Here is a 22,643-nt window from a genome sequence, read left to right on the forward strand (position 1 = left end):
GCAATACAATTGAATTGAACTCTAACCAACCATTGGAATGTTCTGGCCGCTTCCCAGGGTGCAGCCTGGTGAAGACTCCCAGTCTGGAGTGAACATGCGCCTCTGTTTATCAATTTAGAAATTGACTTTGTTTTTGTATCTATTAGAAAAGGCCTAATGTTCGCTCATTCAGTCCCGCTGTGCATTTAGTTCCGTGAGCAGTTAGCTGGATTAGCCCTGTTAGCTGTTAGCTTCGTAAGCCAAACACACCCCGCGACTCTGGAGTGCAAATCAAGAGAAAGTTTGTGTCGAAGGTTGGGAAAAGCTGACCAGGACGGCAAAATAAAATTCAAAACAAAGTGGATTTAATTAAGTGTGGTAGAACAAAAAGTCCAAAGACACAAAACATTTAACGTGCAGCACGGGCCTGGATGATGTCAGCTCAATGCATCGTTCAATAACAGACTGCAGTTCTCCAAGAGAACATGACTCTTTATATCTTTAAGAGCAAGCGTGATTAGATAATATAGATGGAGACGTCACTCGGTTTAATCTTTGTCTGTCTCATCGTTGGAGCTCAGGGTGGAGCTCAGGGTGGAGATCAGGGTGGAGCTCAGGGTGGTCCCACCCTCTGGGCTCACGACAGCAGCAGTGATTGGTTAAAACAGATGGAGGTGTTCCTGGTTTAGACTTTGAACACCTTCTGATGGAGCTCAGGGTGGTCCCACCCTCTTGGCTCACGATCTTCTCGCCATCATCATAATCAGTGTGTATGTGTGTGTTGTTCTCCATCTAAAGCAGGAGCTGTGCAGTTTCTTTCATATAATAGAAACTAAAAGGCATTGAAACTATCTGTTGCTGTCATAAACAAGTTCTTTGACGGTGACAGGTACGGCTCTTATTTAAATCTCAATTCTACGACTGAGCGGTCAGGGTGAGGTCAGAGCCAAGGGTTGCACAGAGTTCCTGATTATCTTCCCTGTGTGGATGTGTCATCTTCTGACCGAGGTCAAGAAGTGTTTGTTCCTACAGTATCTGTGCTTCTTATCCAGCAGTGTCAGTATGTTCCAAAACATGTGGGTGAGCATGCGTATGAGCTGTTCTCTCAGGTCAGATCCCTACTGCCATAGGAGGACACACGGTTTGGTGCTTCGGGGCCTTAATGCAAAGTGAGGGACATGGGGGACTATGTATGTATTTTTATATTCTTAACATTTGTCATCTGCCCTCGTCATGAATGAGTGCACAAAATATTTCCGGCTGACGGGTCCTGTGTACAAGATTAGCCGTGGACAGACACAAAGACGCACTTACGCATACTCACACACACATGGCCGACAACACAATGTGCTGCAACTAGATTTTGGGCCAGTAAAAAACTAATCATATAAAGTGTTAGTAGTATCGAACAGTATCGGAGCTAATATCGTTATTAGTGCTACACATTACATTATAAGACATTCCTGAAAACAGCGGGGTGACGCTGTTTATTGTCTCACGTTAAGCATTTCTGATCCGCGGCAATTGATATGTTCAAGGCATAAATTGGGATTCTGGAAAACACACTTATAATCCAAAATGTATATTTCAATACCACAATATTAGCGACAGTGTCTCATGAGAAGATTTTTCCCGCTCTCTGTCCATTCATGCATCCTTAAGAGTTTGATTGATACATGCTTCATCCAATCATCCTGTTCCTGCCCCCATCCAAACGGCTTCTCTGGGGGGTTCTTAGTCCATCATCTGGCGGGTCAGGGTTTCATTTCAACACATTACACTTAATTAATGAGGGGAACAAATCTATTAATGTATTCCACTCTATACTGTATCTTGTCTGATCTGCAGTGGATACTACATCTTCTTTATCGACGTGCAGAAAAAGACAAACGCTGGATTGGGTCACGGCGTAGGAATTCTATGAAGGGGAAGCTGAGAGGCTCTGCCTTTCTGGCAGCCGCTCCTTTTGGAGGCAAGACATAAACAAAGGAGCTGAACTCCATTGGCTAAACTCTACCAATATGTTAATGTGCTGTCAGAGAAGGTTCAACCTTGTGTCAAAACTCTTCACACCTACACACAACCTCCCAGAGAGAGAGAGAGAGGGGGGAGGGAGGGAGAAGCATAGCCGTCTCTGGCAAGAACGGCAGACTTAACAAACACAGCCAGAAAATGAGTTGTGCAAGGTGAGCTTTTAATTCTGCTTTTAACTCCTTTCACTGCAACGACACCGTACTTCTGTGTGAAACATGTCCTTGTCACAAAAAGTCTCCTTTTCTAAACCACCTCTTCCTCCTCAGAGTCCTCAATGCCGTTGGGAGTTACCGCCAGTCTGCCAAAATGCCGGTCGACCTCGCCGTGGGCCTCAGCCAGCATCAACCTCTCTACCAGCGGCTGTCCATTTCTTCCCTGAAGCCAGGACCGCGTCAGCATCAGCTCACCGGCCGTCACTCTCTGCTCCACTCCTCCTCCTCCTCCCTCTACTCGTCCTCACCGCGGCCCTCCTCCCCCGCGCCCTCAGAGCCCCGGAGCTGCTTCCGCAGGGACGCCGGCGGCAGTCCGAGCAAGAAGCGCGTGGTCTTCGCCGACGCCATAGGACTGGCTCTCACCGCGGTGCGGCTGTTCATCGCCGAGCCCTCTGCCATCGCCGCTACGCTGGGGAGGAGGCCCTCCTTTGCCCAGCTGCAGAGCCAACAGTGGACCTCAGACAAACTCCAGCGCAACCGGCTGAGCTTCCCCCGGCCGACGCTCGCCCTCCCAGCCTCCCTCGCACGCCAGCAGGACTCGTGCGTCCAGTTGGAGAGCTGCAACGTTTCGGGGCAATCCTTGAGCGGCAAAGTGCGCGTCAACCATGTCAGCGTTGACAAGACCGTGCACGTGAGGGCGACGTTTGACTCCTGGCGGAGCCACCATGACATTCCCTGCACGTTCCTGCAGCGGCAGCAGCTCGGGGGTTCCGAGGTGGACCTTTTCTCCTTTGATGTGAGCTTGCCAAAGCACAAAGAGCCAACGGAGCGAGGGGAGTTCTTTGTGGAGTTCTGCGTGGCCTTCAGGCCGCGACCCGGCGCGACGCCACACTGGGACAACAACGGGGGTCAGAACTACAGGGTGTGCGTGGATGCAGGCGGCTCCAACGGTCACCGAGGCAACGCCTTCCGTTGTCACCCCACGCTGTCACAGCACCGGCCACCGGCGTCCCCCACCGTGCAGAACGCTGCCGATCCGCACCACCTTCAGGGGACGTTATCGAGCCGAGTCAGAGGAGAGTGGAACACGTTGTAAGCCCTCTCGACAGAACCGTGAGAACAATAATGTGACTCTATTTATTTACACATATTTAAGAAAGAGTACGGGCTGAGCCTCCAGTGTCGGATGCTCTGAAGCTCTACCCTGCCGAGATGTCGTGTCAATGTTGTGATTAAAACCATATTTATAAAGAAGCTTTGCTTTCTCTTTTCTTCCCTCTGCAGAAGTCAAATCCCAATCATTCATCATCACACATGCCACTTTATAGAATTGCAGCTTAAAGTTGACAATGCGTTTATTTTTGGTTGGATACATCGTGTACCGTGACACGTAAGCCCTGGTGAAGACACAGGGGGTCCTGGAGGAAAAGCACAAAAAAAGGCGTGTATCGATACAGAGAGAGATGATTTGAGCTCACAGTTAATAACCTTAACTGTTTCTCTCTCTCCTAATGAACAACTGACTTTCACACGGGCATTAATTCTCTTGGCTCAGATTCCCTGTGTGCCTTTTCATGTGGGCATGTCGTGCAAAGGAATAAGTCAACAGAGTAAAATAACTCTGAGACACTCCCCGGAAAGGTGGAACAAACACGTCCAGAATTGTTACTTCTGGCATGGTTCTTGATGGCAAGTCACTATGGCTGTTGTGTACAATGAATAGAGGTTGGTTCCTGTGTTTATACACGCCAAAGGTGGAGTCCTCCATAATGGGGCAGCCACAGTGAGAAAAGTGTCTCTGTCTGACTCCTTCTTAATCACCTGACAGTCGGACTTGTTTCCTTGTCCTTCATTTCTTTTCTCTCAGGCCGGTGTCCTCCCAGTGTCTCCTGCAGCAGGTTTATCCACCTTATAGCACAAAGTATTTTGTCATGAGGCCAGTGACCAGTGTTCAAGGAATGACACGCTAAACAAAGCCATGCAGCACAAGACATGTGATCACGCATAACTATAGTAAACTGTGCAACATATATCCTCATCCAGCGGCTCGTATGATATCTTATGAAAAAGGCTGTTTTCTTATTTTTTTGTGGTGTTCATAATGATTCAAAAGGAATTAACTTAGTCAGGTTTAGACAACAAACAATTTTTTGAAAAGAACTTTGGTTTGGGATGAAATAAGCTACGTGAACTATTAATATAAATCAATGACGAGGTCTCCTCGTATGTGACCCATCCACCGTCGTTCTTCACACTTCCTGGTTTGCGATTACTTGAATGACACATCGAGTGCAACCGTCAGTTGTGTGTCGCGGCTGAAGAGAGGAGGAATAACCAGTGCTGCCAGTAAGACAGAAGCAGCTGGTAAAGGATTGTTTGTCATCCGGTGCTGTGCATGTATTGCCGGGGCCAAAAGTGGCTCCTGGTAGATGTTAGCAGAACAAACTCATGGTTTAGAGCAGCAGTGCCCAACCTTTTTTGAGCCACGAACCGGTTCCGTGACAGAAATTATTTCCACGGAGCGGCCATATAAATATGACGTAATATAATTATACGACCGGCATAAAGTGCAAAAATACAACTCTCCGTTACGCCGAATTAGTGGGAGACCTGTGATTGTTTATGTGCAACGAGCCGCTGATGGGAGACAACGACACCCGACGTGTGTTTGTGATGTCCGGTCTGCTCCGGAACTTAGTTCTGGTCGCTGTCACAGAAGGACACCGGCAGAGGTGTTGCGTGAAATGTCCCTTTAAGGCCACCGTCATTTGGGATCTCGAGCAGTTCTTCTTCTTCTGGCTCGGACGGGCTCGATTCACCGGGTGTGTTTTTTCACAAACGGGTCGCGGGTCTAATCTTTTGCATTCGGGTCTTTTGTGGTCGGGAAGTACCGCTCAACCCCTTTGAAAGCAAAGACAAGTGATGGAGCTCCAGCTGGAGAACGATGGCTCAGCCTGTTCCACCCGGTCAACGTTTGAAACCTGTCCCATGTTCCCCTGTTCACAACAGCAGTTGAGCAGGTTGAATATGTTTGAAGATTCTTTGTCACTGAAATGTGCCGCCAGCAGAAGGTTCAGCGCGTGAACCTCGCCTGCAGCGATAAACCCAAACTTTAAGACTCCTGATAATGTCTTTGAACGCAGCTTTGTTTTGAGGCTTTTCTTCTTCTTCTGTCTCTTTATTGCCCTCCCCCCCTCGCCTAAGAAGCTCACAAAGACATGTGTTTCGTTTCACAAATTTTCGCTACCTTGTGGGTTTGTTATAGCTCGTGCCTTTGCTGGCTTTTTTTTTTTTAGGATTACGTGACCTCTTGAGATGTGCCAGATGCACACATAGGTATATCCAGTGTTTTTTTAAATTTTTCAATTCAATTCAATTCAGTTTATTTTGTACAGCCCATTATCACAAATTACAAATTTGCCTCAGAGGGCTTTACAATCTGTACAAATACGACATCCCTCTTATTCACTTTTTCTGTGCTGCCCGGTACCATCAGAGCTGCGGACCAGTACTGGGCCGCGGCTCGGGGGTTGGGGACCGCTGGTTTTGAGCAGTGGTTCCTGAGCTTTTTCTGTCACTGCCCAGTTTGGAGGAAGAAAAATGTTCATGCCCCACCGCCCCAACCACATTGTAACAAAACGGTCCATGGATTGTTATTGAAATAACGTTTTGTGACTCCTCCATCTGTGCTTTTTCAAATAATATAATTAAAACTTTCAATTAAACCAGATCAGGTAAAAACTGGCAGATAAAATCTAATAAAATGTGCCATCACCTTTCCTAATATTAGTACATTTATTCGGGAACAGGACGTGCTCAGTAAACGTTGACGGGGTGGGACCATCCATTGTTAGTGTATCCCCCGGCGTGAGACTTTACTGCTGGTGAACTTCTTTATTTCCTTTCTTTCGTTGTATAAACATGAACCAAAACTCTTGAATAAATACCAACTTGTCACCACCGTAAGAGCGTTAGCCTCATACGGGTCCATTAAAACTATGAAAACTTTATATCAAATGCGCCTCCGCCCGTCACACTTAGCCGTACCGTCAAGTTTGTATATTAACATAAAATAAAGGTCCGCTTCCTTTTAAAATTTCAAAATAAAGGTCAAATTGAGCTCAAAGCGGAAGTAGATTAAAACATATACAAAGTCATTAAAACAAGACAATATAAAAAGGCATACATCAAAACCAATAAAGCAGATACAAAATAAGGCAATCAACACAAAACAATAAACCTTTTAAGGGGTTATTTACAGTTAGAAAAGAACATCAACACTGTTAAACTGTTATTGATCCATGTGATGAATTCTTCTCTGCATTTGACCCCTCCTTGGTTTTCCGAGAGCAATGAAGTGAAGTGAAACGCCTGGGGAGCAACTGGGGGTTCAGTGTCTTATTCAAGGACACTTGGACATGCAACTATGGGGAGAGCGGGGATCGAACCGGGTACCTTGTGGATATGGAAAGACCACTCTTCTAATAACTAAGCATCAACTATTTGAGACGCCTCAGGGAGATCACGATCTCAGGAGGGACCTCAGACATCATGGCATTCAACGGTACAGCTACAAAATTCAGTAATCACACCAATTAAAACGAATTCAACTATCCTTCCAAGTAGCAATAATAAGGGCGTTCCTCATAAAAGGGCGTTCCCCATCACAAATATTTCTTTGAGGGACTTGTATGACCGATGGATTGGACGTGTTTGTTTGTAGGCTATGTTACGGTAATAAGGTGGAGGAACCAGTATTTCCGATTCCATTAAGTAGGATTGTTATCTTGCGTAATAGGCTAAATGGAAATGTATGGAACTACTTAACGCGTGATGGTTTGTAAGGTGGAGCCGAGGTACGATCTGTTCCAATATGGCAGAGACTTAATTACATAAGTATCCGCAAGAGAGGACAGAGAATTCATTTCGACAGCTAACATGCGGGTCGACTGTATTGCACGTCATAATTTGCCCCACTGTGATATTAAATATTGGTCACTCAAGATGCAAGTTACGCTCATCCGTTGGACCGAGGCTCCGGACACGTCTACCAACCGCAAATGACACCGTAAAAAGAAAGAGATGCACAAACGTGGCGTGAGGTATGAGGTTGGAGACCGGACTTCAAGGGGTTCAGGATATATTTCTGGATCCTTTGCATTTGTCTTTTTTCTCATTTTATCTGTAAGCCAAGCAGCAGCCGGAGCTCACGGCCAAGAAGCCATCGACCGGCTGCTGGTGCTGGAGCTACTTCACTGATCCAGTGGGCTGCGGCGGGGATTGCCGCGAGGGAGCAAGCGACGGCCGCGGCTGGTTGACCCCGAGACACTGCAATTCAATTCAATTCAGTTTATCGTGTATGGCCCATTCTCACAAATTACAGATTTGCCTCAGAGGGGTTTACAACCTGTACACAAGCACTGCAGTGGCCGTGTCTGTTTTTCAATCTGGTGCCAAGTGATCTGAAAAAAATCAACCAGAATCTCACCTGCAACCCCCGTGGATGATCCGTTCTCAAACAGTTTGGAGGAATACAAATGTTCATGCTCCAACGCCCCGACCAGATTGTAAGAAAATGGTCCATGCTGACTTGTGATTGAAATAACTTTGTGTGACTCCTCCATCGGTGCTTTTTCAAATAATAGGAAAAAAAAGGAAATTGCAATCACTTTCAAGTAAACCAGATCGGGGACAAACTGGCGGACAAAATCAAATTAAATGTGTCATCACCTTTCCTGAGGGCTATACAGTCATAACATATATTCGTCAGGGAACAGGACGTGCTCAGTAAGTGTTGACAGGGTGGGATTTTTTCGAATATATCAAATATCTTTTTTAATAGTGAAATGATTCTTTAAATGTTTTGCATTTAACATATAACAACACATACAAGTATGTGCTGCCGCTTTCATCCTGCAAACTAGGGGGAACAAAAGGAAGACTGCAGTGCCCTCTGTGGTTAAAACGACAGGTGACATGTTGAGAGGTGCACTCTAAAAAAAAAAAAGTTGAGGCAACTTAAAAAAGTGAGGCAACCAGCTGCAAAGCCTTTTTGAGTTCACTCAACTAAGGGCTAATGTGTTGTGTCAATTTATGATAAGAAGTTCACTCAAAGTGATATCTTAAGTTTGTCAAACGTAACATTACTATTCAGACGTACTTATGTATTTAAGTTAACACTACTTAAAATATTGCATTTGATCTACTCATGTACTTAAGTTCAGAACACTTAAAATATTAAATTGGAGAAACTTTAAATTGTGTGTTCTTGTAGATTAAAAACATACATAAACAGCACTTAACATTTTTTGTTGAGAAATGTTTTGTTGAGAGAACTTACTTTTAACTTAAAATGTTTTGTTACTAAATTTCACTGCCCATTATTTGAGTACACTCAACATTCTTTGCAACGTTGCCTTCATTTAATTTAATTAAAAATGTACACTGTTTTTTTCGGAAAAGTCAACAGTTAAAGAAAACAAATTTCTTCAAACACAACATATTTATTAACAATAACTAAACATTTGTTTGCATAACTATATGAATTCCAGGTGTCAACACTTGAACATAGACAGCAGAGGGTCAACATCCTTAAAAATCAAAATGGCTGCTTAAAGAAAAAAAAAAAAAAAATCTGTTTTGTGAATCCAAAATCAAGGCCTTGAAACAAGCTTTGGAACATGGTTGTGACACGTGTGTAGCCGTCACGAGTAGGTTCCCCACCCTAAAGCACCAATAAGCAACAAGTAGCCAGAGGGATATTCGGTAATAAGGTTTATTCCGACAGCAGACTGTGTCTCTGCTCTCCACATCCTCTCATCTCCTGTCTGTCCAGCTCCTTTATGGAGACAGACTCAGATAACCAACACAGATCGTCATCAGCTGGACTGATTACCAATCTGATTACCAATCAGTCCAGCTGATGACAATCAGACACCGTTCCCTGAACCACACCCCCGCTCCACCCACTCTGCAGTATTCCCAGTTCAACTCCTTTCACGTAAGATTCCTCCGAGTCTGTATTCTACACAAAAACAAGCATACAGAGATTATAATAAATATTCACCGCCTCTTTTAAATTTTCTTTTTTTCTTCCCATTCTGTAACAATACAATTTAAAAGTCAAAAGACATTTTTATGCAGATTTTAAAAACTAAAATAGATAGATAGATAGATAGATATATACTTTATTAATCCCCAAGGGGAAATTTGTCGAGTCAGTAGCAGCAACACACAAGAATAAAAAACCAAAACACAAAATATAAGAAGGGTTAGGGTGATCTGGCAAGAGGTGAACTGTTGTAGAGCCTCATAGCCGTCGGCAGGAATGTTCTCCTGTATCTCTCCTTGTGGCAGCGGAGCGTGAGGAGACGTCTGGAGAAAGTACTCCTCTGTCCCTGTAGGAGGTGGTGGAGAGGTGGTCCGGTTGTCCAATATGGACACCAGTTTCTTCAACGTCCTCCTCTCCACCACCTGTTCCAGGTGCTCCAGCTGGCAGCCGATGATGGAGCCAGCCTTCCTAACCAGTTTGTTAAGACGGCTGGTGTCACCGGCTCCGATGCTGCTCCCCCAGCAGACAATGGCAAAGTGCAGCACACTGGCCACAACCGACTGGTAGAACAACTCCAACATCTTGCTGCACACGTTGAAGGATCGAAGCTTTCTCAGGAAAAAGAGTCGACTCATCCCCTTCTTGTACACAGCGTTGATGTTGGCCTTCCAGTTCAGTCGGCTGTCGATGGAGACGCCCAGGTACTTGTACTCCTCCACCATGTCCACGTCCACTCCCAGGACACTCAGAGGTGTAGGAGCTGTCGCCTTCCTCCTGAAGTCCACCACCATCTCTCTGGTCTTGGCCACGTTCAGCCGCAGGTGGTTCTCATCGACCCACTTTACAAAGTCACTCACCACTGCCCTGTACTCCTCCTCCCGTCCATCCCTAATACACCCGACCACTGCAGAATCATCAGAGTACTTCTGCAGATGGCATGACTCCGTGTTGTACTGGAAGTCACTGGTGTACAGGGTGAAGAGGAAGGAGACAGAACAGTTCCTGTGGGCTCAACATCACTGACCACCGTTCCAGACAGCACACGCCCATTCTGACAAACTGTGGTCTGCCTGTGAGGTAGTCAGTGATCCAGGAGATGGTGGACGCGTCCACACGCCACCCAGCTTCTCACTCAGCAGCAGCGGCTGGATGGTGTTAAATGCACTGGAGAAGTCAAAGAAAGTGACTCTCACAGAGACATCGGTTCCATCCAGGTGCGACTGAGGTCGTCGCAGCAGGTAGATGATGGCGCGTCCACTCCCACATGAGGCTGGTAAGCAAATTGCAGAGGGTCCAACGATGATTTCACCTGCGGCCGGAGGTGGGCCAAGACCAGCCTCCCCAGCACCTTCATCACATGGGAGGTGAGGGCGACCGGTCGGTAGTCGTTGAGGCCAGATGGTGCTGACTTCTTTGGGACAGGGACCAGGCACGACGTCTTCCACAGCACCGGGACTTCCCCCAGCCTCAGGCTGAGGTTGAAGAGGCGCTGCAGGACACCAGACAGCTGGGTGGCGCAGGTCTTTAGGACCCTGGGGCTGATGCCATCAGGACCTTCAGCTCTGCGCTGGTGTAGTTTCTCCAGCTGTCTTCTCACCTGGTCAGTCGTCACAGAGAGAGGGAGAGGGGGGAGGGTAGAGGAGCCCATTGTTATTGAGGGCTCGGTGGATGTGCAGCTCAGCAGGGGGGACATACAAGAGTCACCTCCTACACATTAGTATTATTGTATTTCAATCTTCATAGTCTGTTAAATTAAATAAATAAATTGAGCAAAATACAGGGAAACATTTGCTCTCACGGTACAGGCTCCCTTTAATTCAATAAGTGACAAAAACCTGAACTGGAGCAAATCTGCCATTAAACAATGGACAATATCCTTCCAAATCTAATACATATCTAAATATAATAAACAAACAATGGTATCAAAAACCAATTAATTTTAAACAGGGGCTAAAGAAAATATTTGTATATTATTTTATTATTTAAAATATAAGATTAAAGTAGTATATATATGTATTTACATATATATATATGTATTTATATATGTATTTGTATATATATATATATATGTGTGTGTTTACTGACATACCTGCGCAGTGGCCTTAGTTACCTCAGCAGATGCCCAAACCACTATATTAAGTTTTCTCAACTTAACATGTTAAGTGGATTCCACTCTTTATTAATGAAATTGACATTTTGAGTTCGTTCAACTTTTTTCAAAGGCATTTGTTGACTCAACTTTAAAAAATGTGTTAGGACAACAAATTTGAAGTTGGGCTTTTAGAGTGTGCACACAAACATGTTTATTACAAACCTAACAACAAGGGTATTTCAGCCCTCGGCGGTCTTCACTGGCAGCGGTCGCTGGGCAGGTGCTCGTGCTCGGGGATCCAAGGCGCTCCCCCAAAACACTCTGCGGCCTTCCTGTCACACTCGCAGATGAGCATCTCGCACTCGTTGTTGTTTGCTGAGGAACATATAGCAGTGAGAGAGAGAGAGAGAGAGAGAGAGAGAGAGAGAGAGAGAGAGAGACTCTGTGATTCACGAAATGCAAACATTTCCTAGAAAGTGAGGATCAAATTGATTAATACAGGATCCGAGGAAAGTCCCCGTTGTCTCGGCGTACTCACGGCCACAAGTGACCTTCCTGTTCTTCTCGTCACAGCTGTAGTCGTACAGCTCGGTGTCAGGATTGTCTACGATGGGCCAGCACACATCGTGCTGCACGGCGTGGTCGTAGCAATAGTCGTGCACTTGGCAGCACCTACAGGTTAAAAAAAGACAGATTTAAATGAGACTGGACAAGGTCAATTATCTTTCCTTTTTTTTATTCATGAAGCAGAGTGCGTACCGATCCAGATCATCCACGGGTGTGCCGGAGCCTCCCTTGCCGCAGTAGCAGCCGTAGTCGGCGTAGTCGAGAGCGGGCCAGCTGTCGGGCATCACGCACAGGATCATCCTTCTGAACTGGTTCAGGGCCTTGGAGTCCATCGAGTGGGCTGAGGCACGACAGGCAATTCAATTCAGTTTGTTTTGTATAGCCCGATATCACAAATTACAAATTTGCCTCAGAGGGCTTTACAATCTGTACACATACGACATGCCTGACGCAGGACCTCACATCCCAGGCACCGTCAGAACTCCCATTCGCAGACGTGTTACCAAAAGGCCAAACCAGTGCGTGCGGATTGTGGCGTGGTACTCGCCAACAGAGAGGCCCACGGCAACGAGAAGCATCGCCCGGAGGGTGTTCATCCTGGAAGTCAGGAGGGTTGAGTCAAGTCGCTCTTAATCTAATATCACGCCACTCTTTTTATATCAAGAGCGAGACCTTGGGAGCTGTCTACAGAACAAACACAAACCAGCATGTGTAGAAGCAGGGAAGAGTTCCCACACTCTCAAAGTTCTGCACCCTGAGTCCAGTGTTTGAGCTTCTCTCCGGACTAGAGTTGCTCAACCTAACCACGAGTTATTAGGGGGTCTGGGGGGCGCTAGATATACAAGCATGATTACTAGTTATGTTATAAGGCCTTTGTTGAGGGAGGTGCTCATTTTCTTGTGTCCGCGTCGTGTATTTGCTCTGAACAAGACCTTGAAATTGAATTACAAATTTGCTTCAGAATCTGTACACACACCTCATCCTCTGTCACAGGGCCCTTGCATCGATTCCCCGCAAAAAAGGGAGAAATTCAAAATGTGTTTGATACACCCAGAACTCCAAGGCCTCAAGTCCCAAACCTTCGATGTGAGCTCCTGCAGAGGCTTAAAATTGTAAAATATTAATGTAATGGAACTATCATGTGACACTTGACTTGACATCATGACACCAAAACACGTTATGTACAGTTCCCTTTTCTTTTATTTCCTGCCTGATTAGAACGTTAGGCTTTTGCCCTATGAGACTATATATTTATTTTGTATAAATGGCTTTAATTAGCAGAATTGAATCGTTGATGAATACCCCATGTGTGTGTGATAAAAGTCTCCACTTGCATTATTCTGGTTTTATGTGCATCCTTTTTATTTTCCATCTTAAATCCTTCTTGTTTTTGTGTGAGAGCCCTTTAAGAACTTGAAAATGACGGAGGCTCAGCCCTCAACTTTTCGGGAACACAAAGCCCCAAAGCTCATGTGAGCAATGCCAGGTGAGTTTATTGGCACAGCTGGTGCTTAATGACGAACTACGTTTCCGTATGAATGCAGCAGTGAGCTGGACCACCGGTGGTGTGTGAGCAGGCCTGCAAATCAAACATGGGGGGGGGGGGGTTCTTATCGCCCTCGTCAATAGTGTGGGAATATTGCCATGTATGAAGGGGGAAATGATCATCAGGCTGACAGCAATTTATAATTAAAAAAATAATTATCATCATCATGCTGTAGTTTCTATTTAGTTCAACTTGTCATAATGATGTAATACCCTCATGCTGCTCCAGAGATAAGCGTGTTCAGAGACACGGAACACGCCAGCCTTTGAGAGTGTTCAGGGGAGGAGTGCACAGAGGCTGTGGAGGAGGAAGTGTCTGATTTCCCAGAACATCTGTGAAATCACAAAAGCGCCCCTCTGTGGTAACTTGAGTTCAGATTATGCCCCTTTTTAAAAAGAAATTATGGTAAATAGCATGTGAGATGAAATCAGAGAGTCGGATCAGAATATGTTTATTGACAGAATGGCGTCGTCATTACAAAAACCACACGTGTAATTCAGCACAGGGATGGAATGGTGGATGGTTACAGCTCTAATACGTCAAGGATCCTCAGTAAATTCATCTGTCACTTGTGAAAACAAAACTAAAATAATGATATTCTGTGCCGAAGCATGGATTCATATTGTGACACGGTTGCCTGGTCCTCAGTGGCATCGGTCGCTGGGCAGGTGCTCGTTCTCGGGGAGCCAAGGCGCTCCGCCGAAACACTCGGCGGCCTTCCTGTCACACTCGCAGATGAACATCTCACACTCGTTGTTGTTGTTTGCTGAGTTGTGTAGGGGAGAAGGGGGAGTGGGGGAAACCAGAGAAAAATTCAGTGGTTAGTGTTGTATGTTAATATTGAAGAAAATGATGATCAGCACTTGATAAGAATACAACGTTTATTCTACAAGACACAGGTCAAAAACAGACGCCTAGAACGACTGGAGACTTTCAGGAGCCGAATTGAGAAAATCTAAAGATATGGCATTTTGCTACAGGTTATATACGAGGAAGAAAAGAGGCGTTTATGTTCAAATCTAGAAGCCGGCCACCTCAGTTGGGAGGGCTTCGAGCGGGCTTCTCGCCCCCACCCCACATGATCATCTTCTACACACAAGCCCCTCACCACAGAAACATTGTGAACCTCTGGGCTCAGAGCTTCCTCCGACCTACAGATTTTGATACCTGACACCTTGTGTAGTGGAAAATGACACGACATTAGCAAAAAGGCCGACAATCCTTCCTGTATATTCAAGAAACGGGAGTGAGATCTAACAAAGGATCGGATTGCGGACTCTGACGGCACCGCGGATGGCGCGTCACTTGCGAACGTGCCATCCGCCTCGCCTCAGAGTCCGATCCACTAAAGACATTGCGCAGGATCTTGCCAGATCCTAGTGCAATAACTGTAATAATAACTTCATATTTACACGATGTTGATCTGCACTTCACACATACACACACTTTGCACACTGTCTGTATTTAATATTTAATTTAATTTGACACTGCAGTCATTAGTATTGTATTGTGTATGCATATATGTTGTATATATATATACATATATATTTTATTTTGTATTTTATATTTTACTTTGTATACTTTGCACAGTCATTGTATTATATTTGTGTTTGTGTGTGTGTATACAGGACTGTCTCAGAAAATTAGAATATTGTGATAAAGTTCTTTATTTTCTGTAATGCAATTAAAAAAACAAAAATGTCATGCATTCTGGATTCATTACAAATCAACTGAAATATTGCAAGCCTTTTATTCTTTTAATATTGCTGATTATGGCTTACAGTAGGAATGCGCGATATAAACGATATACGATATAAACGATAAAAAATGGCCTACGATAGAGATCTTAGTTATATTGCTCTATCGCGATATTGCATGTTTGACGCGATCTATCCATGACCCGCGAAATATAAAGTGCCACGAGTGTCACGATGTGTACAGGATGTGGACCCAGCGGATGTGGACCCAGCGGGACGGGCGGTGATCGCGGGAGGCGCGAGGCAGGAACGGGTAGGCACTAGGCAGACGGATGATCGGCTGGCTGCTGACGGAACGAGTAATCCTCTGGCGGGTGTACATTACGTATAACAATAACGCATGTGACAATAGTACAATGATCCCACAACTCGTGGGTGTCAAGCTGGGGTTCTTATAGTCCCGTTGATTTGTGATTGCTTGCCGGTGTGTGCGCCGCGCGCCAGCGGAGTGCGAAGCCACGCCCCCCACCGGTGACACGGTCGCGACCGTGACAACGAGCTGCAACCGTCTGCAACGCATCGTCCGCGACCCGCGAAATTTAAAAAGAGCCACGAGCTGCGACCGGCATCAACGCATCATCATCTAAGTAAATATGGCTGAAAGCCAAACGGAGGAGCTGGTGAAAAAGAAAGGTGCAACTTCCATCATTTGGAATTGGTTCGGATTTAAGCGGACCGACGAGCAGCAGCAAGCTATACTCTGTAGAGTGTGTGGGGCAACAATTCTGGCTAAGAGCGGTAACACGACTAACCTGTTTTACCACCTCAAAACGAAACATATTGGTGAATACCATGAGAGCCAGGCAATGCAGCCAACCCCAAGCTCAAGTCCGAAGAACGCAGTAAAGAAAAAACAGGAACCGATCCAGTCCTCCATCCAACAATCATTTTCAAAGGAACACCTTACAATAGGAAGAGCCCGCGATGGATGGAAATTACAAGGGCCATAGGGGTCTACTTGTGTAAGGACATGGTCCCCTTTCAAGCAGTAGAGAGGCACGGCTTTAAGGCCATGATCAGAGCTATTGATCCACGATACGAGGTGCCTAGCCGCAAATACTTTACAGAAACAGAGATGCCAAAATTGTATGCCGAGCTCCGAAAAGGTTGAAAAAGAGCTGTGTGACTTGAAATATCGCCACTACAACAGACCTGTGGTCGAGCCGTACCATGGAGCCTTACCTCAGCCTGACCATTCACTATATAACGGACGATTGGAATCTTGGCAGCCGGTGTTTGCAGACGTCGTACTTCCCCTCTGAACATACGGCCGAGGAGATAGCACAAGGACTCAAGGAAGCGCTTGAGTCATGGGGTTTTAAAGAAGAACGCCAAGTGTGCATCACTACAGATAATGGATCGAACGTGGTCAAGGCCGCGTCTCTGAATGATTGGACCAGGCTGCAATGCTTCGGACACAGGTTGCACCTTGCCATCGGTAGGTTAAAACATTTTGTCCATAATATAATAATATTTTAACATGATAGCAAAATTTAAATGGACCCTTCTGATCCGATTATATTTCTAATCGGAATAGATCTATTCCTATCATGCAATCTTAATGTAAGCTACTGTAGGCCTATATATGGCATTCACAAAAGTGGTGAGCGTACGTTCGTATGTCTCTCGCGCTGTTATGTTGGTCTTGACTTATATGATATATGTAAGGGATAATGTTGTCCAGAACGCCGGTCATTATCGGGAAAATAAGCACTGACAGGGCGAACCGGACCCCGACGCGCAGTGGGTGTGGGTGTGTGTATTATAGATTAAATTAACTAATAATATCTTACAAATTTGTCAACAGAAAAAAGCGTGAAAGACCCCCGAATCGACCGCGCGGTAGCCTTGTGCAAGAAGATTGTGAGTTCCTTTTCACACTCTTGGAATAGAAGAAAAGAGTTGAAGAAAGCCCAGGCAGAACACAATCTTCCCTTACATCGACTCATCACAGAAACACCAACAAGGTGGGGTTCACGCCAGATGATGATCCAGAGGATGCTAGAACAAGAGAAGGCCCTATCACAGGTACTGAGGGCAAACAGGAAAACCAGGCACCTGGTACCCACTTGGCAAGATACAGATGTCTTGGAATCTGTAAGCAAGACCCTCGGCCCACTGCTGGAATTCACAGACGCGCTGTCTGGGGAACAGTATGTCAGTGTGTCCTACATCAAACCTGTTCTCCATCTTTTTAATAACACTGTTCTTGCTGCAGCTGAAGATGACACTGAGCTGACCAAGGACATGAAAAAAATCATCCTGGAGTACCTCAACGAGAAGTACTCGGACCCAGAAACGGTTGACCTTCTGGATATGGCCTCCTTGGTCGACCCACGGTTCAAAGATACATATATAGCTGATGACCGCCAGGAGTTCATGAAGACCAGAGCGGTGGCAGAAATTCAGTCACTGTTGGAGGTGCAAGCTCCAATGGTCACAGAGCCACACACAAACACAGAAGTTGCAGCTGACGGTGCTGAAGCTGCTGATGTACCTGTTGAGAGGCAAGCCAAGAGGGTGAAACGGAGCCTGGGAAGCTTTTTCAAAAAGGCCTCCGATGGCACAGCCGCTCTCGCTGACAGAAAGGCCATCAAGTGGAGCTGAAAAGTTACCTGCAGACAATGCAGGTTGATGGAGAGACTGACCCACTGGACTGGTGGCGGCTGTACCAAACTAATTTTCCAAGGTTGGCAAGACTCGCCCAGAAATATCTCTGCATCCCGGCCACAAGTGCTCCTTCTGAAAGGGCATTTAGCATTGGTGGTAACATAGTTACATGCCATCGGTCTCTGTTGAAGCCAGAGACTGTGGACAAGCTTGTGTTCCTGGCGAATAATCTTTAGACCTGTAACAACTGAAAAACGGTGTAAACACAAAATCTCAGTGAGTTCCCATTCCTAAGATTTGTTGTTTTTCTGTTCTTTGCATCTTTTTTTTACCTACATTTGGTGCGTTCTGCATGGTTTTTGCACTTTTTACTGTCTATGGCACTACTGTTAAGAAATTGTATACTTGAAAGTAAACATGTTCTTTAGTTGACATATATGTCCCTTATACTGGAAGTGTATTCTTTATTCAAAAAATGTATTATACTAATTTCATGTTCATTTCAAAATTGTATGTGCACAATAAATGTTCTCAAAACGACATACTAAGTTTCTTTCTTCTTTTGTTTTATACATTTAGCAGTTTGGCTTTCCTTAGAGTCTATGTAACCTGTTCTGAAATGGTTCTATTATGATTTACAGTATATATCGTGATATATATCGTTATCGCAATAGCTGCAATGTATATCGCAATATGGATTTTAGGCCATATCGCCCATCCCTAGCTTACAGCTTAAGAAAACTCTAAAATCCTATCTCATAAAATTTGAATATTTCCTCAGACCAAGTTAAAAAAAAGATTTATAACAGCAAAACAAAATCAAACATTTGAAAATGTGTTTCCAGGTGTTTCGAGTTAATTAGACGATTCAAGTGATTTGTTTAATACCCTACTAGTATACTTTTTCATGATATTCTAATATTTAGAAATAGGATATTTGAGTTTTCTTAAGCTGTAAGCCATAATCAGCAATATTAAAAGAATAAAAGGCTTGCAATATTTCAGTTGATTTGTAATGAATCCAGAATGCATGACATTTTTGTTTTTTTAATTGCATTACAGAAAATAAAGAACTTTATCACAATATTCTAATTTTCTGAGACAGTCCTGTATATATATACATATATGTTTCATTTTATATACATATATATACTTCATTTTGTATTTTATATTTTACTTGTATACATCTATATCTTTCATCCCTGTTTTTTATATTTTATATTTTATTCTTGTGTATTTAGTTTATTGCTGCTGCTACTGTGACGACAAATTTCCCCTTGGGGATTAATAAAGTATATATCTATCTATCTATCTATATTGCATCGCTAACACGCCCGTGGAGATTTTCTCTTTTTCGTGTCAGATTGCGGTTATCCATGTGGCAAAGTGTAAATGATGCCTTTACGCCAAGAAAATAAAAAATAGAACATAAAAGCGGAGACGGGTCCTGAACGGCGAGGTGCCGATTCATTGCTCAACGGTCCGGTCAAGGAGTTGAACTGGGGCGGAGAGGATCCGTAGTGGGGTTTTAATATGCCGGTTCGTCAGGCGTGTACGTTCAGACTGTAAAAGAAGACGATGCCTTCGTCCGGCTACGATCACTACGGCCGCGACCACTGGGAAAGTCTGAGCGTGACACCAACTCTTTCAATATCGGACTTGAGGTGCAAAAAAACAATGACACTAATGCTTTCAATGGCGGCTACTCGCACTGGTCTTTGTGAGTTGGACTGTTTTACAATGAGGCTTATTTGCATCGAATAGAAGAGAAATCTATATTATAGTAGATACAGCCCCGTTTAAATACATGCTAATAGACGGCACATTTTCTTTTTGCAAATTTGCACCAGACCGTTTTGTAAATTTGCTTTTATGATCCGTTGCACCACGAGTTATACCATCTTGCTGTGTTGTGGTATGAGGAGGAGGAAAAAGCCCCCAATACGATTTGGGGTTCACGAAAAAAAAGGACAGAGTACGACGAATACCACAATCTATTCCGCGAATTGTGTCTCGATGACGAGCGCTTTCAGTTGCGCTTCCGGCTGAGCAGGAGTCAGTTGGAGTCGTGTTTCCATTTAGAATTATAAAGCTCTTCGGAATTAAATACCGCTAATATGATTGTCTCGTCGGGAAAACGGGAAGGAAAGCCCGCCTCCCTTGATCCGATTGGCTGCCTTGGGCCTCTCGCTTGATCCGATTGGCTGCCTTGGCCGAGTGTGACATTGATGAGCGGTGCGCCTCCGTGCCTCGCGCTTAAAGTTGGGAATGTTTTAACTTTGAAGCACGCCTAAAGAACGCGAGAAAAACGTGCATTTAAAAGGCGTGCCTAAAAGGCCGTACCATAGGGAATCAATGGTTTTGCTCGCGATGCGTTTGGTGTGATCGAGCCCTTAGAGCAGGCCCATTCAACTAGCGGCCCGCGGGCCGGATACGCCCGTTTGAGTTTAACTACGGCCCGCAAGACTGCCTGCAAATCAGTATAGCTTGGGAAGAAAAAATAAAACTGACGGACACGCCTCTTTTATACATTGAGACATCTAACCCAGAGCCATTGAGTTTCACTGTTGCCTCAACCAAACCTGTATGGTTACATCTTTATGTTACGCACCCGTGTTGGTTGCCGGTGTTACACCCCTACTGGTTTTCAAACCTACTGGTTTCCCTACGCGTGCGTGCGTTGTGTTCTCTTCACATCTGCAGCGGGGCTCTGTCTCGCTCACCAGACTCGTCACACATTCACCTACATATTGCTGGAGATCTTCAAGCCACCGTTCATATCCATTTCGGCGATTACGATTGTATAAGTGAGCAGTGCATCACAGCCACGTATGAAGAAATACATTTTAGAAAAAATTTAAATAAAAAGATCGCCCGACCTGGTTTCGATCCCTTTCACGCAAAAGGAGTCTGCACTCAATGACATGCAGTCTGTGCGCTGCGCCACCAGACATTAGTTTCATCCCAAGTCATTTATATATTGATCCATAGTGATGCTTGTTCGTAACACTTTTGCCACACAATACCGACGCATTTTCGTGTGTGACTGTTTACCTGTGGAAATATAAATTACTGTTTTTCATTTTTAGCCATTATTTGATCAATATTCTGTGCGGCCCTCACACCCCCTGTGATTTTCTTATTCGGCCCACTTGCTACTGAAGTTGAATAGCCCTGCCTTAGAGTCTTAACCAGTCACTGAAAGTTAAGCCATGCAATGGAGACAATGTGGCTGCAGGTATTATGAGCAAATGAACAGATTCATACGATGAAGAGCGGGGGAGTCCCCTTTGACTCGGCGTACTCACGGTCACAGGAGACCTTCTTGTTTTTCTCGTCACAGCTGTAGTGATACAGCTCGGTGTAGGGATTGTCCAGGATGGGCCAGCACGCATCGTGCTGCATGGATTGCCTGTAACAAACGTCATGCACTTTGCAGCACCTACAGGTCAACAAAGAAGAAGAAAAATAAGTTTGAAACAAGGTGAATTTCAACACGTCGTCATTGCAGCTGGTCACATGGCGACGATTGGTCGGACCCCCCAGCGCACGGTCGCAGGAAACACGGGGTTAACGTGAATAAAAACGAAAACCACTTTTAAAACCACTTCGCCAAGTTGAGGAAAAATGCACAGTTGGCCATTAAATAAACAGGTAAACAAAAAAGTAACCAAATTGACATAAGAATAGTAAACATGCACCTTAAAAAATAACTTTAAACACAGTTCTCCTGGTTGACAGTCATGTGTTCGTTTGACTATTTTTGGCCTTTATAGTTATACTACGTCATCACACTGACGCAGCATTTTCTCTGAGCATCTAACAATGAAGCTGATGTGCTTATATTGAAAACCCGGTGCGTCTCATACAGATGCTAAAGGACTACGGGGAATGAGAACGGGCTGTGAATTTTCAACCAGACTAAAAAAGAAAGTAGGATGTAGTTTGCGTACTACATGTGGTATAACCCTGTAACGCTGTTCCTTCTGTACACATGACATCTATTGCTTCTCTCCTTCCTGGAGAGGGATCCTCCTCTGTTGCTCTCCTGAAGGTTTCTTCCCTTTTTTCCCTGTGAAAGGATATTTTCTGTTTTTTTGGAAGTTTTTCCTGATCCGATGTGAGGTCCTGGGACAGGGATGTCGTATGTGTGCAGACTGCAAAGCCCTCTCAGGCAAATTTGTCATTTGTGAATTTGGGCTATATGAAATAAACTGAATTGAAAAGTATGAAGCAGAGTGAATCATTATTACCTATCCAGATCATCCACGGGTGTGCCGGAGCCTCCCTTGCCGCAGTAGCAGCCGTAGTCGGCGTAGTCGAGAGCGGGCCAGCTGTCGGGCATCACGCACAGGATCATACTTCTGAACTGGTTCAGGGCCTTGGAGTCCATCGAGTGGGCTGAGGCACGACAAGCAGGCACCGTCAGAACTCCCATAAACACTCCACTAGAACACCCGTCTGTTATTCATACAATGTGTGCAGATGAAGAGCTCTTCATCGAGTCGTACTCACCAACTGAGAGAACCGCGGCCGAGACCAGCAGCGCCTGGAGGGTGTTCATCGTGTATGTCCAGTCAAGTAGCTCTCACTCAAACATCGGCCACCTCTTCGTGTGTGTGTATACACTGTGTATATATAGTATGGGACCTTGGGACCTGCCCTGTCAGCTGTTCATGCTGCACAAACTATGGACTCTGAGATTCACAAAAAAAACAACATGTGTAAAAGCAGGTAAGAATTCCCACGCTCCCTGAACGGCCTCAACCCTGTGCTCACATAATGTACGAGCGGTGGAAAGTACTCTGACTGGAGTACAGTCAAGTACACATCTAAGGCACTTGTGCTATACTTG

The 22,643-nt window shown here is 45.0% G+C and overlaps 3 protein-coding genes across 3 annotated transcripts; 1 reads left to right on the plus strand and 2 right to left on the minus strand.

Annotated features, from left to right (window-relative positions):
• Nucleotides 1-2,106: 2,106 nt before the first annotated feature.
• ppp1r3c2a (protein phosphatase 1 regulatory subunit 3C2, duplicate a) lies at nt 2,107-3,419 on the plus strand. Its single transcript, XM_056433010.1, has 2 exons — nt 2,107-2,165; nt 2,280-3,419. Exons 1-2 carry the CDS (start codon nt 2,152-2,154, stop codon nt 3,259-3,261), a joined length of 996 nt encoding a protein of 331 aa, XP_056288985.1. The 5' UTR covers nt 2,107-2,151; the 3' UTR covers nt 3,262-3,419.
• An 8,145-nt stretch (nt 3,420-11,564) lies between these two features.
• LOC130205666 (phospholipase A2-like) lies at nt 11,565-12,207 on the minus strand. The gene is made up of 3 exons (XM_056433166.1): nt 12,068-12,207; nt 11,847-11,980; nt 11,565-11,683 (listed from the first exon to the last, which is right to left on the minus strand). Exons 1-3 carry the CDS (start codon nt 12,205-12,207, stop codon nt 11,565-11,567), a joined length of 393 nt encoding a protein of 130 aa, XP_056289141.1.
• Nucleotides 12,208-13,856: 1,649 nt separating this feature from the next.
• Nucleotides 13,857-22,356, minus strand: LOC130204895 (phospholipase A2-like). Its single transcript, XM_056431883.1, has 4 exons — nt 22,304-22,356; nt 22,042-22,189; nt 21,097-21,230; nt 13,857-14,187 (listed from the first exon to the last, which is right to left on the minus strand). Exons 1-4 carry the CDS (start codon nt 22,350-22,352, stop codon nt 14,066-14,068), a joined length of 453 nt encoding a protein of 150 aa, XP_056287858.1. The 5' UTR covers nt 22,353-22,356; the 3' UTR covers nt 13,857-14,065.
• Between the last annotated feature and the right edge of the window lie 287 nt (nt 22,357-22,643).

Source organism: Pseudoliparis swirei, chromosome 15, assembly GCF_029220125.1.
Source record: "Pseudoliparis swirei isolate HS2019 ecotype Mariana Trench chromosome 15, NWPU_hadal_v1, whole genome shotgun sequence".
Taxonomy (NCBI): Eukaryota; Metazoa; Chordata; class Actinopteri; order Perciformes; family Liparidae; genus Pseudoliparis; species Pseudoliparis swirei.